The 15,338-nt window shown below is 38.0% G+C and overlaps 1 protein-coding gene across 1 annotated transcript in view; it reads left to right on the top strand.

Moving 5' to 3' along the window:
- TMEM117 (transmembrane protein 117) overlaps positions 1-15,338 on the top strand; it is a 176,109-nt gene that overhangs the window by 24,767 nt on the left and 136,004 nt on the right. The window contains exon 3 of the mRNA XM_058022668.1: positions 830-962. Coding sequence (XP_057878651.1) covers positions 830-962 — 133 coding nt within the window. The remainder of the gene's footprint in view (positions 1-829; positions 963-15,338) is intronic.

Genomic DNA, 15,338 nt, shown 5'->3' with positions numbered 1-15,338 from the left:
AATTATCCCTTGTCTTCCTTTACCCCCTCTTGGCTTCTGCTGTGGCACTCTCATCCTTGCAAAAGCAAATTCCCATCTCTTGTGCTGGTGAGGTTTTCAATACTCTAAACAATTCTCTAAAGGTAAGAGATGACAGAGAAAAAAAGCTAGCTCAGGAAAAAAATGTTTGCGGCAACAGTATCATAAAAGTTTCATCTAACACAAGTGACAAGAGTAAGCAGAGCTTCTTTTCCAGTGGCAAGACACACCAGTATTCTTTGAAAAAAGGTATTTTTTGCAGAATAATGTATAATACCATGTCATATGATTAAAGTGATTAGATCTAAGAAAAACATACAGTATAAGATTCTACACAGACTCATAATTGGATTACCAAATTAAATTAGGAAAGCAAATAATATTTGTCAGTGGACATACCTCAAATAATTCACAGTCTCAGACATGAAAAGCTGTCTTGGACATGAAAAAAGAAAATTATGTATGAATCAGTAACCTTTTTTAGCACTTGAAATGCATTGTTATGGCTTGTGGTCTTTCTCATCGCCTCTTAAACATACTGAAATTAATATGTTATTGCATTTATCCCTTGTTGCATTGTTTTCCCCCTTTGGGTTGCAAGTAATTTGTAATTTTGTAGCAATATCTGTTCATGCTGAAGTACAGAAGGGTACTTCACCTGCATGATGCTAAGTATGTCCTCCTCACACACAGTTCAATAATTTGCTATAGGAAGAAATAGAGTTTAGTAGTTTATTTTGGTTTTATTATGATGTAAACATGTGTTTACTGACTGACTAAAATACACCTTCTCATAATTGTTGTACCATAGGTCGGTTGCTTCGTCTGAAAATGTTTCGAGAGGACCATGGGTCTTGGATGACGATGTTCTTCAGTACCATCCTCTTCCTCTTCATATTTTCTCACATTTATAACCTGATCCTCATTATGGCAGGGAATATGAGGTAGGTTCCAGAGTTTATTTTTGTCTCTTTTGCTCTAGAATATACTTTACTGTAAACTTTTTTATTCCTCTGCTTTCTGAATTTAGGTAGAATAGTAATTTAATTGGTTAATTAGCCCAGAGGATTAAAGTGTTAGTTATAAAAAATTGAGTCCTAGACTATTGTTAGCAACTGTTAAATCATAGTAATAATGAATATTATGCCTTTTTAAAAAAAATTAAAATTGTAGCTAAACAAATTTGATTTGAATTAGGGCTGAGTGGTTTACAAGATTAACCATTACCATTGTGCCTGGGGAGGAAGTTTAGAGTTAAAAGTAGTTGAAATATCTAAATTTGAGGAAGCTCATGGATATTAAATGGGTAGTATAGTTCTGTGTTGGTTATGTACAATAATATTTGCTGATCCAATTTGTTTAGAATATTCTTAATTTTTTTCCCCATAAGGTGCTCTGAGAGAGCAAAATTGTGTTTGGCTGAGACATGAACAGCCATCTATTATATATGGATTATTTTAAATGGACCACTTTATATTAATTTTCTGTCTTAAGGCCTGCTTTCTCCTATTATGTCGACACTTTCATGTGTTAATTTTACTGAGAAAATCTATATTTTTACATATCTAATATGTACAAAATGAGTTCATTGGGAAACACCCCACAGCAATGTTGTTTATGAAAAGCAAGATAGCATCTAAAAACTTCCCAGCAAGAAATAAGAAATCCAAAGAACTTATGAGTTGAAGAACAATGCAGATAATTAAATTCCTTGTTCCTAGTAGAATATCAGAGCCATACCAACAGAATGATGAGTAATGGGCTCTGGTGTGGTGTGTTACAGATCTTAAGCATGTCAACAAAAATGTGCAGTGTTCAAAGTCCTGTAAATAATGTGACATAAAGCAAAAGGTGAGTAGGAGGCAGACTGCCTGTCACTGAATGAGCATAAGCTCAGACCAGCTGGGATGATCATGAGATTGTGACATGAAGACTGAATGTATTGGTTTGAGGCAGGCAGGTAGAGCAGCAGACTCATTGACTGTTTTATGAAACAATCACAGTAATGATGTGGTAAATATGAATGCTCAATAACAGGTGGGCTAATTAGGAGGAGGAGGTGGGGAGCATTGCAGGTTTCTGGCTTCCCTATTTACATAGTCATGCTATTATTGGCATCATGTTCAGATTTCTGTTTGGTCTTTCTAATGTTCCTTAAACTAAAACCAGCTAGCTGTTAGACAAAGCATTAAGAATCTTGAAAGCCTGACTCCTGTCTGGAAATCAGATTTCATTTGTCCGTTCACATTCCTGCTTCCTGTCTTTGCTACAAGCTTCCATTAGCTGCTCTGAAGAGATTGGGTGGCCATCAGCATCCACATCCATGGAAACAGGCACAGCCTTGTACTAAAATAGCTGTGTCAGACAATGTGCCCTCTTGCATTCTGTGGGGTGAAGCCTCTTCTTTCCTGGAGCTTATACCCCAGCTCTGGATGGGTTGTGATTCTTTTGAGAGGTTCACCATAATGTCCTCATGGAATTGCATGGTTTTCTTCAAAGTGGGCTGAGGGCTCATTATGGACATGTTGGCTCTCCATTCCAGCAAGAAAGCATATGGAGCAAAAAGTTTCAGTCTCAAACAACAGAACTTAAATCATGAGTAAAACAGAGCTCTTGGATCAGTCCTCTCAAAGCTGGGCTAGAACAATGTGTAGCACTTTTGAAAAGAGGGTTTCTACAACAAACATTATCAAACCCAACTGCTCCATGTTGCCCTAATGAAGTGTTTCAAGGAGTGCATTTTTTTTCCTGAGTAAATGTAATCCTTATGAAAGCTATTTGCTTCGTGGTTTGTACTTCTGTGCAAAAGAACAGCTCTGTCTATATCTTTTACCACAATGATTCTGAAATGATTCACCAGAGAGCCTGGTTTCCAGGATGAAGGTCAGAGTTTGCCTGCATGAAGGTTATGGTGTTTGTGCAGAGAAACTGACCTTTGAGCCTGTGGGCTCCTAGGAAACACAGGCATCCCAGATTACACATCGCTCAATACAAGGGCTATGAAAGCCTTCCTGTCTACAAGACTAAGGGAAAAATGTTCTTTTTTTTCTGCCTTTTTTTTTGTTTTCTCCTTCAATGTCTCTGGATCACCTTTCCCTGAGTTCTGGCACCAGAGGGATTCTGACAAGTTTCTTTATGTCAGATGTTTGGTCTCATCAAAGAAAATCCCTTTCTGGCATACAAGTAGGAAAGTCATACATCCTGCATTATGCCAGCATGGATGACTACAGCAAAAGCCCTTTTGAGGGCTCAAGAAACCTGAAAGCTCTGTCATATAACCATAGTTTAAAAAGGTACATTTTACAGTTGCCAAAATTTGGGGATTTTTAAAAAGTACTTTTTAAAGACATTTCACATGTGTCTTAGTGCAGCAAACTTAAAATACTGTGAGTATAGCCCTTAAAAAAATGTAGCAGGAGGGACTTGAATTTTCAGGGAAGAGCACAAGCTGAATATTGTGTTCAGTTCTGGGCCCCTCACTACAAGACAGACATTGAGGTGCCAGAGCATGGCCAGAGAAGGGCAGTGAGGCTGGTGAAGGAGTCATAAGAGAAGTGGCTCAGGGTTTGTGTATTCTGTAATAAAGGAGACTTAGGGGTGACCCTGTCACCATCTACAATGACCTGAAAGGAAACTGTAGTGAGGTGGGGTCCATCTCTTCTCCCAGGCATCTACTGACAGGATGAGAGGGAATGGCCTCAAATTGTGACAGGGTGGTGTGTGTTGGATATTGGGAAAAAAAAACTTCACAGAAAGGGTCGTAGAGCATTGGAACAGACTGTCCAGGGAAGTGGTGGAATCACAGTCTCTGGAAGTGGTCAAAAGAGGTGTGGCTCTTGGGGATATGTTTTAGTCATAAATACACTGGTTCTCAGTAAACAGTTGGATTTGATGGCCATGGAGGTCTTTTCCAGTGTTAACAATTCTGTAATTATGTGAACGAGTTGCTGATATTTGAATTACATTGCACAGCTGTCTGTTGGGTGAAAGCATGACTATTTGAAATAAAAATCTTGTGACCCATTGGAATGTGTCATTTTAAATTTAAAGTCACTGGGGGGTTTTTTTCTGTGATGTTGCCTTTTAGGTACTTCATAGTGTAGGGCACTTCACAGTGTAAGGCACTAATCCACTGATCACTAGTGTAACGTCAGTGTTCTTGTAGTCAGAACTGAATATCTGGTGACCATATCTGTTATCAAAATGCCATTGAATACTTTTTTAAAAAGTGAGGGACTTGGGTGTACATTTATTATCTTAGGTCATTTAGATTCTTAAAATTAAGCAGTGATTTTGGCTGTGTAACAGATGAGCATCATGGCTTATTTATTAAAGGCTGTATTTGAGACATAAATGAAAGGAGGAAACTTTCATTTTTCTATATCAAAAAGTGTCTTGCGGCAAGGCCACGTGGTGGCAGCAAAGGGTACAGTTTAAGACGCTAAATCCCCTGAAAGTATACGGGGATCCTCACTATCAAACTTTTTTTCTGGGTTTTTCTGTGCCACAAGCAAATTCAGAGCCCTTTATTTATTGTTTCTTTCCTTAAAGGAATTTCAGGCCTGGAAATGTCCAGGGACTGTCCCATATTTTTGTCATTTATGTGTGACTTTTGTACCCTTGGCATACTGAGGAATTCCAAGCCTATACCTACTCACATTGAAGTTTTCCCAAGCATATTGCTTTAAGTAGAGAATATGCCACCAAAAGGAAACCCATTTTCTTCTTTGGGAGCCTGCATCAGTAAATTATGCTTTGATGTTTAACATTACAACACAGTGATGTCCTTTTCATATGACATCCAAAAATCAAAGTTGTGACTCTTGTGTCACAAATGTCAGCTATCTTGTCCTAGATGAAGAGATTTGCAGTTGTCCAAAGGATGTTCAGGTGCATCATTATTCAACACTGCAAAGTGTCATTGAAATAACAGACACAAACCCATTTTCTCTTTAGCTGCAAATTGTCACATTGCTGTAGCAATAATACAAATTGTTGGGATTGTCTTCTTTGAGCATTCCATGTGTCAGGAGAGGGTTTGGTGTGAATTTGTTACCTGTGCTGCCAAAAGGTTTTGGTTATTCTTATTAAGCACTAGGAGCGAGCACATATTTCTTGGTGTAGTTTTATCTTCTCTTACTGCTCATTTCCTTTGCAGAAAAAGTGTGGAATTTCAATACATTTTGCATTACTTGCAGAAATTCCTTAGGAATAGCAATGCAACTTGAATTAATTTTAGTTAGAGTGATTTAGTGGATTTGGACCCAATTACAATCTGCATCTGACAAATGCCTGTACAGAGGGCTTGCATTTCATTTGTCAGGCTGAAACAAGGAAATATTGGTAAATTTAAAAGCCACAATAATAACTTTCTATTAAATATTTTACCCTTATCCAAATTACTTACTGCTTCTTTTCCTTTTCCCCCAAGATACAGATTATTGTGTCCCTGGAAATGTGTGTTTATTCAAAGCTTAAAAGCTACATGTTGTTCAGGATTCTGTGCTTAAATTTGATTGCTCATTAGAGTCAAGGATTAGTCATCATTAGCATAATTTTACAGCAAGGTTTAGGGACAACAAAGATTTGGTCTGTTTTCCTAACCATGGTTACTGTTCTACAGAACTCTGAGGCCCACAGTGGATCTATATTAGGCCTCCAGTATACTTTCATAGCTGTGTCTACCTGGCCATATGTTTTGTGGGCTTTATTTTGATGTGTCCTCTGTGTATATTTGGTGTAGCTGTGTATTTGTACTGTAGTCATGCTCAATATTGGGCAAAGATTATAGTGTTATATTGTGAGCTTCAGAAAGTTCAAGGTTTTGTGAACTGCTAGAAGGAAAGATTCCAAATCTGTAAGGCTTCTGTGCTGTTCTCAGACATTAATCCTTTGGGGCCATCATTCTTTCTCAAAATATGAGTGGGAAACAGGAACACTCTTAGAATATTCGTAGCTTCTAAACAGCAAAAACTGTGACAGGTTTACTTTATGTAAAAGTATATAGAGGCAGACAGTTTATTATTTCTTATTGTATTATGGCTATACAAATTATGGATGTAAATTATTGCTCTAAGAATGCAGTCTGTAAGAGATTTACAAATTAGCCTTTTTATTTTTTCAGGTCGTCCTCCCAGCTGGCATCCTAAGGGACAGGTGTCTAGTGAGATCCCAGCAGCAATAGATACTGTATTTTCCAAGGCACTGGGATTGGAAAGTGTCTTGAGACAGGATTAGTACTTGAAAATCAAAGTAATTGAAAATTCCAAGCTAGTTCATGGTGTTTCAACCTTTATAGCTAAACTTACTCCCAAAAAAATCTTACTTACTGATCAAAAAGCTAAACTTACTGGTCAAAAAGTACCTCTCCATGTGCTAAATCCGCCATATTGCTTTTGTCTTCTGTGAAGTAGACTTCATCAAACTTTTCCTTCTCCTAAGCCAGGAAATGGCAAAGAATAGAAAATGCTTAATTTATGTGTAATTACAAGATGATGATTCTGAAAACCCAAACCTTTTAATGACCAAAAAACTCATTCCCCAAACCATACTCTCTGCAGAGAAAGGGCAAGGGAGGTCTTGCACATCCCAAAATATTTGGCGTAGAATCATCATAGATCCCAGGGAGGATGGTATCCCAGGACACCAAAGAGCTGTCTTGTCCATAGAACTGTCCCAGGACTACCTGCTGGTTGCTGGTATCAAAGGCTGCCAAAACTCCTCTGGCATAATTGGCTCTCTCATAAGGCAGGTCAGTCAGGGTGAGAGCAATGTTAATCACTTGGATAGAATGACTGAATTAATAAGAATTTGTGGAGAACACCAAACAGTGAGAAAAAAAAAATCAAAGTCAAATTATTTTCCTGTAAACTCTTTTAGAAAGCTTACAGGCAAAGGCCAAACCACAGAATCTCAAGTGACACATACCAGTTTTGGAAGGAGTTCTTTGTCAAGATATAGGCAGAAGACACAGCTTGGGAGTAAAGTATTTGTCATGTGGCTGACTGAATTAGTCTCAGGCACTTGTAGGTGTTTAGGTAAGAATTATGGTTGTAGCACTGTTGTAAAGCCCCTTCCTCTAAGAGCTTTTTTCCTATTGCCCAAAATCAATGACTCTGGTTCCAAGAAGGTTCTCACTGATAAGAGATGCCAGAGGGAAGAACTGCACGTGCTGAGCACAACCAGACCTGTTAGCTATGAGCAGCAAGCACAGAGGATGCTGGAGGCTGTGCTGGGAGAAACATGGGAGAGACAAAGGCATGTCCAGCACCAGAGGGGTCTTGTTCAAACCCTAGACAGAGGGACAAGTAGCCCTGTGTGGAGGGATAGAATGTAAGAGAATAGTGCAGAAGGCAGTCTCACACCTGAGGAGCTGCAGCTGCACCAATCACCAAAGATTAGGAACAGGCCTGCCCTTAACAGGCCACAGCTGTGTCCAATAAGAATACGAGTGCCACAAAAGAGTGGGATAGCTGGGTGGGGAGACAGTTGGAGTTTGTTGGCAGTGCTCTGAGGAGATGCCTGTGAGAAATCACTGAGAAGGAATGGGAGCTTTGCAATACAATGACAACAGCCCTGTGGCTGTGTCCTAGCTGTCCTGTGGTGTTGCCATGATGAGACTCATGTGCCTGTGGGAATGTCTTAGGGCTTTATAGACTCATTCCCCTTTCCTCTTTTGAAATAAATTTCCTTTCCAGTGCTAGGAATAAATGACTAGGTAAATTGATCACAGCACAATGTTATTAAACCTTATGCAAAAGTTAATTGATGGCACCGTTACAGATTTCCTTATTTCATACTCCTCTGTATTGAATTGACATGTAGACATTGAGAGTGTTTTCCCTTAACCACACTAACCTTGCTGCTGTGGCATTGTCCAGTAGGATTATGTGAGAATACTCTGCTCTAGCAGCTCTCTTGCCATTTCAGGAGCTATAGCATCGCTGCTGTGTTCATTTCTCATTTTCTTTGCCCATGACACACACGAGTTGAGTTCCCTGAAGACTGTAAAATACTTTTCCCTAGCCCAGATTATTGAGTTCCAAAGAGAAGAACAGTCTGTGGAACAAGTTAGTGGCTTGCCCTGTGTTTGCAGCTCATGAACTGAGGCCACATGTCTGTGGGTAATATCTCTGTGTAGAAGGAACAAAGACACCTCCTGAGGCCTGTTAGGGAATAGTCCTTTTGGAATGGTCTGAGCAAAGCATAGTTTCTTCTTGTCTAGGATATCATGTTTTTAGATCATCTCACCTTGAACTAGAAAATCTGTAAAGCTGCAATCTGCACTTCTAGGAGGTTTTTATTTTCTAGGGAAACCTAAAATTGAGGTTTATCTTGTGAGAGACCTACTGCCAATTTACTTTAGCTGAGGAGCTGGTCCATTACTGTAGTGTTTGCTTTTAGCTTACAGGAGGACATTGAGATAAACAGTGTTTCAAAAATAGAAATTTAATAATGAAAACTTCCATTAAAATCAGTTTTTTAAGAGGAGAAGTCTTCCTGACACTTTTTATCCTTCTTAGTTTTGGCTGAAAAACCCTGAAGATACCAAGAACCTGGAATAGAAAATTCTGTAGCCCAGCTGCCACCCTAGTGAGCCATTTGCTTGCTCTGGGTACTGCTGCTGTATTCTCCTTTTTTCATCGGAGCAGAGCTGGGGAGAAGAGCCCCTGTCCCCAGCCTGCCTGCCAGCAGCAAGGTGGGGATGGCAGCAGATGGGAGCAGCCTGGATCCCTCTTAGGCTGATGGAGGGCAGGCTGCAGCTGGGATGAAACATGAAAGCTGCTGAACATGAAAGCCATGGCAGGGAAGTGAAAGAATTGGAAAGTACAGGAAGAAACTTTGCAGGCGCTTGGTGTCCCCTGGCAGCAGCAGCAGTGGCAGCACTGATGGGATTCACCAGATTTGGCTCCCGTGGTGCTTTCAGCTCCCACAGGTAATGCAGGATAATGGGCTCTGCCCTTCCCATACTCCTGGGTGCATCAACTGCCTTGTGCTTGCAAGTGACTGCTTGTGTGAATTAAATTGAGCATTTGAGGTAATTCTTGCCAGATTATGGCCCTAATGCTATAATGCCATAAGTTAAACTGCTCTTGCTAGAGAGGGCAATTTGAAGTATCTGGTTTTTTTACCATTTAGTAGTACAGGGCTAATGGAAGAAAACAGAAAAACAGGTTTGCTTTCTGAGAAAATATGACTTGAGCTTTTAAAAAACATTTAAAATTGAAGTCCCTCCCAAATGTACATGCATTTGTATGACACATTTTATTGTCATCTTGAAAAATGACTGCACAGACATTTTTATATAAATGTCTGAATTTAGCAAGTAATAATGCATGTCTCCCTATTGTTTTATCTGATGATGAAACCATCAATCACCCTAAAAACACTACTGTAACAAAGATAAGTAGTAAATTTTAAAAATATTTACCTGCACTTTTCAGCAATTGCCTGTTTTCTAGGTCTTCTTAAAGAGAATCTCTAAGTGTGATATAAATAAAACAGTGCTTTAGTGATTAACCTGCGTAGTTAATGCAGGTTGTTTTTAAAGCAGGTAATCACTTGTAGGTGACACCTCTTCATTAATATGTTCATACCTCTGCTAGTCAGCAGACTAAGAAATGTGCTTGTGCACAGGAAGTTATAAATGTTGATGCCAATTAAAAATGGACTACCTTTTTTCCAAACTAGAAAATGTGGTGGGTTTTTTAAATCAAAATCTTCTGGGTTTTTTTTCACCGAGGCTTATGAATGCTAACATTTTGTTTGTGAAAGGGAAGCTATGAACAGTTTTTGAGTTTCTAGAAAACCCTCAGGTATATTCCAGTGGGAGGAAAATGCTTAAAATATCCAAGTGTTTTAATCTCCAGAAATGACATGGATGGATTGGAAATAGTTACCAGACTGTAAAGGGCACAAATTAAGGTGGTAGAGCAATACTGTATCTCATTCCTGCTACTTGCATTATTTTATCTGAAACTTACCTAGCTTAATATAAAATGAAACTAGCAGTGTTTTCACTATGAAATTGGACTAGAATCCTTAGTCTTCTCTTAGCAATACTCATAGTATGGAGAAACTTTCATACTAGGCCCCCAACAGGAAAAAAAGACAGTAAATTTGTGGAGGGAGGAGAAATTTTCAAGAATTGGTACAGAAAATTTAATCTACAAAAGTACTCAGAACCTTAAAGGCATTTTTGCTTTATTTATTTTTTTCCAGTTGATTACTCAGATTGCTGTTTTTTTCTCTCAGTGAGTCTTCGTGCCAAATCTTGAGATCTTTAGTCAGAATATGCACTAGATGATCCAGGAATTTTTTGCTTGCTAGTAGCTGCAGCCCTCCACTTTCTTTTGCATGTTAACAAGAAATAGTGTCTTAGAATGTCTTCAGTGTTTTTCACAGCATTACACATTTTGAGCATTTAAGCAAACTCTCCAGGTTTTGAAGTAAGTGGTTTTATTTGCTGTGTAGTAACAGTGTACAAAGTTTTGAGGCAGGAATTACTCCCTTTTTTTTTTTTTTTGGTGCCAGAACTGCTTATTCTGTAGTTTCAGCACCTGAAGGAACTTCACATTCAAATAAGTAGCCAAAGCACCAGCAAACTGAAGCAGATATTTTCAATAAAACATTGAGTTAACAAGCAGTCTAAAATTCAAGAACTCAAAAATAAGTTTGAATAATATACAGATAACTACTTGTGGTGGTAGCAGATGGCAGAAAAAACCTGCTAAATTAAAGTGCTTCTTTATAATTAATGTGCCAAAAGCTTTCTCCACGTTATCATTCTTCAATTAAATTTACTGTTAAACCTTTAAAATTAGGGTGAAAGTTTCAGTATTATTTAGACAGAATGCAGTTACATCTATTCTTGTCCATTCTGTAGTAATACTATTTGAAAGAAGGAAAGGACAGTATAAAATATATATATATGTATATATATATGTATATATATATACATATATATATGTATATATATATATGTATATATATATATATATGTAGATTGAGAGGAATTGTGATATATTGCTGTTTCTGAAAAAAAAAAATGAAAAAATACTCTTAATTCTACAGGCATATATCTTTCCTTAAATTCATTACTGGCTGTAGTTATTTAAAGAATTTTTCTCCTTTTTAAAAGTATGCAAAACTTTTAATACAATTCACTCTTTTAGGAATGAAAGAACTTAAAAATAGCTGAGTGCAAGAATTTTGAATTTGCATGCTGAACTGTTACTCATATAGGCATGCAAAAAAGTTAATGTAACTTAGGATACAAACATTTTCCAATCCAAAATTCTCCATGTGATGATTTCTTACAGAAAATCTCTAAGTATAGGTTAGAAATGTTTTGCCACTTACCGATGTTCACCCAGGAAAACATAGGGTAGGAATTTATTTTTAGAAACATTTTTGCTGTAACAGAATCAGCATGACTGCGATGGAGAGCACTGCTGATTGTAAAAATTATAATGAAATATTAAAAATGACACAGTTAGAGCCTATCTAAATGGAATCAACCTGTAAAATGAATTGTGATAAAATGACTTTCAGTGACACATGCTCTGAAAAGTGGAGTCAAGATGGACAATAGGTTCTGCTTCTTTCAGGTGGCCCATTGTGATACCTCAAGTCTATCTAACTCATAATGGTAACAGAGAACATAAGTTGGTGCTGGGTAACAGCAGCATTTGACATGTGCAGTGCTGCATTTAGTCCCACAGAGAAGAATAAATGAGAATAGACTCAAAAGAACTTTTCCTAGTCTTGAAATGCTTGTGAGGCTAAGGAAGGGAATATTCCTTTAGTACTGTGCTGTAGCAGGAGGGTGATGCCTTGCTCTGTATGAAGTACAGTGAGGGACCTTGCAGAGGGTTTTTGTCCTAGAGGAGTGAAGGCTGGTCCTGTGTGCACTCCCTGGGTGACAAGCCCTCCCTGGAGCAGTGTGACAGCAGAGGCAGAAACCTGCAGTTGTGACTGTGACACCAGCTATGAGTAACCTGTGTGTGCTGTGATTCCTGGGCTTAGTACTGGGGCTTGCAAGACTGGCTTGGGACTAAACAAAAACAACAACGACAAAAAAGAAAAGCCAGATTAGAGACTTCTGAAACATATCACAAAAGCCTGAAATTTTCCAGAGCTGAAAATTCTCTTCTTAACCTCTAGTCATATGTAGCATAATGTAGCACTTGAGGTCACAAAGATATTTTCTAGTCTTTTTTAGAATGGTTTTCTCACAGCATTTACCTGCTAGGACTATTCCACGCTGAAACGATTTCCATATATGCATGCAATGAGGTGAATGGAATTAGGATAGGAAAAATGAAGAAAAAAAACCCCTGCCAGTACAGGGACACCACAATTCTACAGGCTGGAGCATAACACCATCCCAAGCCATCCGTCTGTGATCAGTTCTTGTGACTCAGAAACACTGATCTTTTTTAGATATTTCAGTTTTGGACTTTTTCAAGTAGGAACTGTCTACCTCCTCAAGGAACTGTAGAGTAAATGCTCAGTTCTCATATTGGTAGTGTTGAGGAAAACCTTGTTTTTAATCTATTGCTGAAAGCATCCTGTGTCCAGGAGACAGGGCTTACCTCAAGATATTTCCATACAGTGGATGTTCAGATCCAGGTTCTCAAAGTTTTGTTTTGCCTTATGTTGCAGCTCCATAAATGCAACATAAGCATTAAATAAGCAGAGTGCACACAGTGTCAGAGATATGTCTTGAATTTTGTAGCTCTGAACATTGCAAAGAATTGAATGTTCTCATCTGGTATCATTAGTTCCAGCTGGTTTTCATTAAAAATGAGAACAGGGTGAAAAAGGCTATTAAAAAAAAGTTGTTCCCCACACAGTTATTCTCAGGATTTATACATTAAAATTACAGTAGGCTGGGGTAGAAATTTGAAATGTTTTTAGTACCTCTGTGATGCTTCACCTAAGTTTTCCAGTTTTACCCCTTCTTCTCACCTTTCCTGGAAAAAGAAAGCCAAGGAAGGAACTTACTTATTATGGAAGTTGTGTCAGACTTCAGGACTGCAGGGGGACTGGGAGCACACTGCTTAACATGATTCATTGCAAAATAGTTTAAATAGATCATTATTTTGTGAAGGTCTGCAATTTCCTGGTGTTTTTTTGAAACAAAAGTGACTGGGTAAAAATTTCCTGTATGTAAGTCATCTTGTCCATTAAAAGTTAAGAAAGAAGCTGAGTGCATCTTGTTACAGAGAATAAAGTTGTGAAGGAGTATTTAAGACACTGAGTATTTCAGGTTTTAGTTGAATCAAGTTTTAGTATGATTTAAGAGGTCTGAAGAGGGCAAGGTATAGTCTCAAGAGAAGGAAGAGAATATCAAGTGTCTATCAGGGAGTGTTTCTGGAAGACACAGCCTTTGAAAAGTGCACCAGGTCCCTAAGCCAGCTGGATTAGAAAAAAACATGATAAACTGCCTCTTACCTGTTTGCAGCTGACTGGTGTCTGTCATCTGAGAAGGGAGCCTGGCCTTCATGTTTTTATCTACCAGCCCACCTTTCCAGGTGTGCCCAAATGTGCTGCCCTTTACTAGTGCTTCAAATTCAAAACAAACAGCGTGGATTGCACACAGAAGGAAAAAGCAGTGATAGGTAGAAACCCATTCTTTCTGTTGAGGTTTCTTTGGTCCCAATGAAAATTTCTAATCAGTTTCTATTTTATTCAGACTGATTTCCCGATCTATAATTTTCAGGCTGGGAAAATAAATACATTTTGTTTATTGGATGTTAGAGAGAGTGGGGTGGGTGGGTCATCATGATAAGGAAAATGGGTAGATGGAGCACAGTTGGCAATACCTATACCTCTCTAACTGGTGGTTCATGCAGAGATTTTTTTACTTCCATGAAAACTACACTGAAATTGTAAAATAAGTATTATGACAGCTAGAGGGCACTGTGGCTAAACATTTGTAATCTGCTATTTACCAAGACCAGATTTATTTGCTAGACGTAAACTGTAAATTGAAATTAACAGTAGCTTTAGAGTTACCCCTCGTGTCTTTTTTTCATATGTAGAATGCATCAAAATTACTGTAAAAATGCTCTTTCTGTCTTTCATGAGCTTTTGAACGAAGAGATAAAAATATACAGAACTGAATATTATTAAAGTCCCACAAAAGAATATATTGACTATAAACTGTATGGTTTTTTACAGTACCATCTACACATTTTCACATGCTGAAATCTTCTATCCACTACTCACATTTTTCTAATTGATAAATAATTTTTAAGGAAGTTGGTATCCATATGTTATACTAAGACCTTTATTTATGGTATAAGTGACTGATGAGATATATGCTATATATGTCAAAAGTTGGTTCCAAAGGAGGAATTCTGTGCAGTACATAAAATATTGCTGTTTGAGTTTATTTGGTCATTAGTCTGAATGTTTGGGAATCTAAATGAAACTAATAATTTTCTGTAACCTACTCAGTTCCCTCACACAGAACCGGCAATATTTCAGCTGTGAGATGTATCTCTTGGAAATCTTACCAAAGAAAGGTTCCAGACTTTGACTTACTGAGAATGGCAACTTCTGAACAGACAAGGCTGGATTTACTGTCAGATTCTGTTGTATTGATTTCTTTGAGGAATGCCTTAGCTCTCCTGTGACCTCATTTAAACCAGTAGAACAACCTACTGTGAATTGGTTCTCATGTGAGTAAAGTACACCAAGCCTGTCCATAGCTAAACTGCTGTGAATTAGTCATTCAGGTGCCAGATAATCCACTCTAAATCACAAGGTAATCTCTGCTGCATAAGTGATACATGCACAGCTAATGGAGAAAATACGGAATCTTTACAAAATGTGTTTTTAAATGTGTACAGAAAAGTGTATTGAGATGCACAAGGCTGTGATGGAATTTCAAATTTGTGATTCAGAGCACTAGCTTTTTCTTTCTGGATCAAAATGTTGAAAATCAAAGGATGTATAACGTTATTTTTCACAGTTCCAGAGTTCTTGGCTTAATAATTCATCAGGATGCAAAATGGCTATGTATAAGGTTCATTAATGCAAAATTTACATCTGATATGTCTGAATGTTTTTATCTACATAAATCACATACCAGTTAACTGCTGTTATTTAATTGCACCATCTATTTGATGGAATCATTTATTAATCCCACCTAATTGGGTGTGTGCTGGTAACTATTATCAGTAGTGCAGTTCAGCTGGGATTAGTTTCCTGCTGGGTGTTGCAGCTGCACCATGACTCAACTCCTCTCTTTTGTCTCTGTTTTGTTCAGGGAGATGATAGTGTAGGTAACAGCTGAGCCAGTTATTGGC

Source organism: Melospiza georgiana, chromosome 4 (genome assembly GCF_028018845.1).
Source record: "Melospiza georgiana isolate bMelGeo1 chromosome 4, bMelGeo1.pri, whole genome shotgun sequence".
NCBI classification, from domain to species: Eukaryota; Metazoa; Chordata; class Aves; order Passeriformes; family Passerellidae; genus Melospiza; species Melospiza georgiana.
This window is presented reverse-complemented; position numbering and strand designations above follow the sequence as displayed.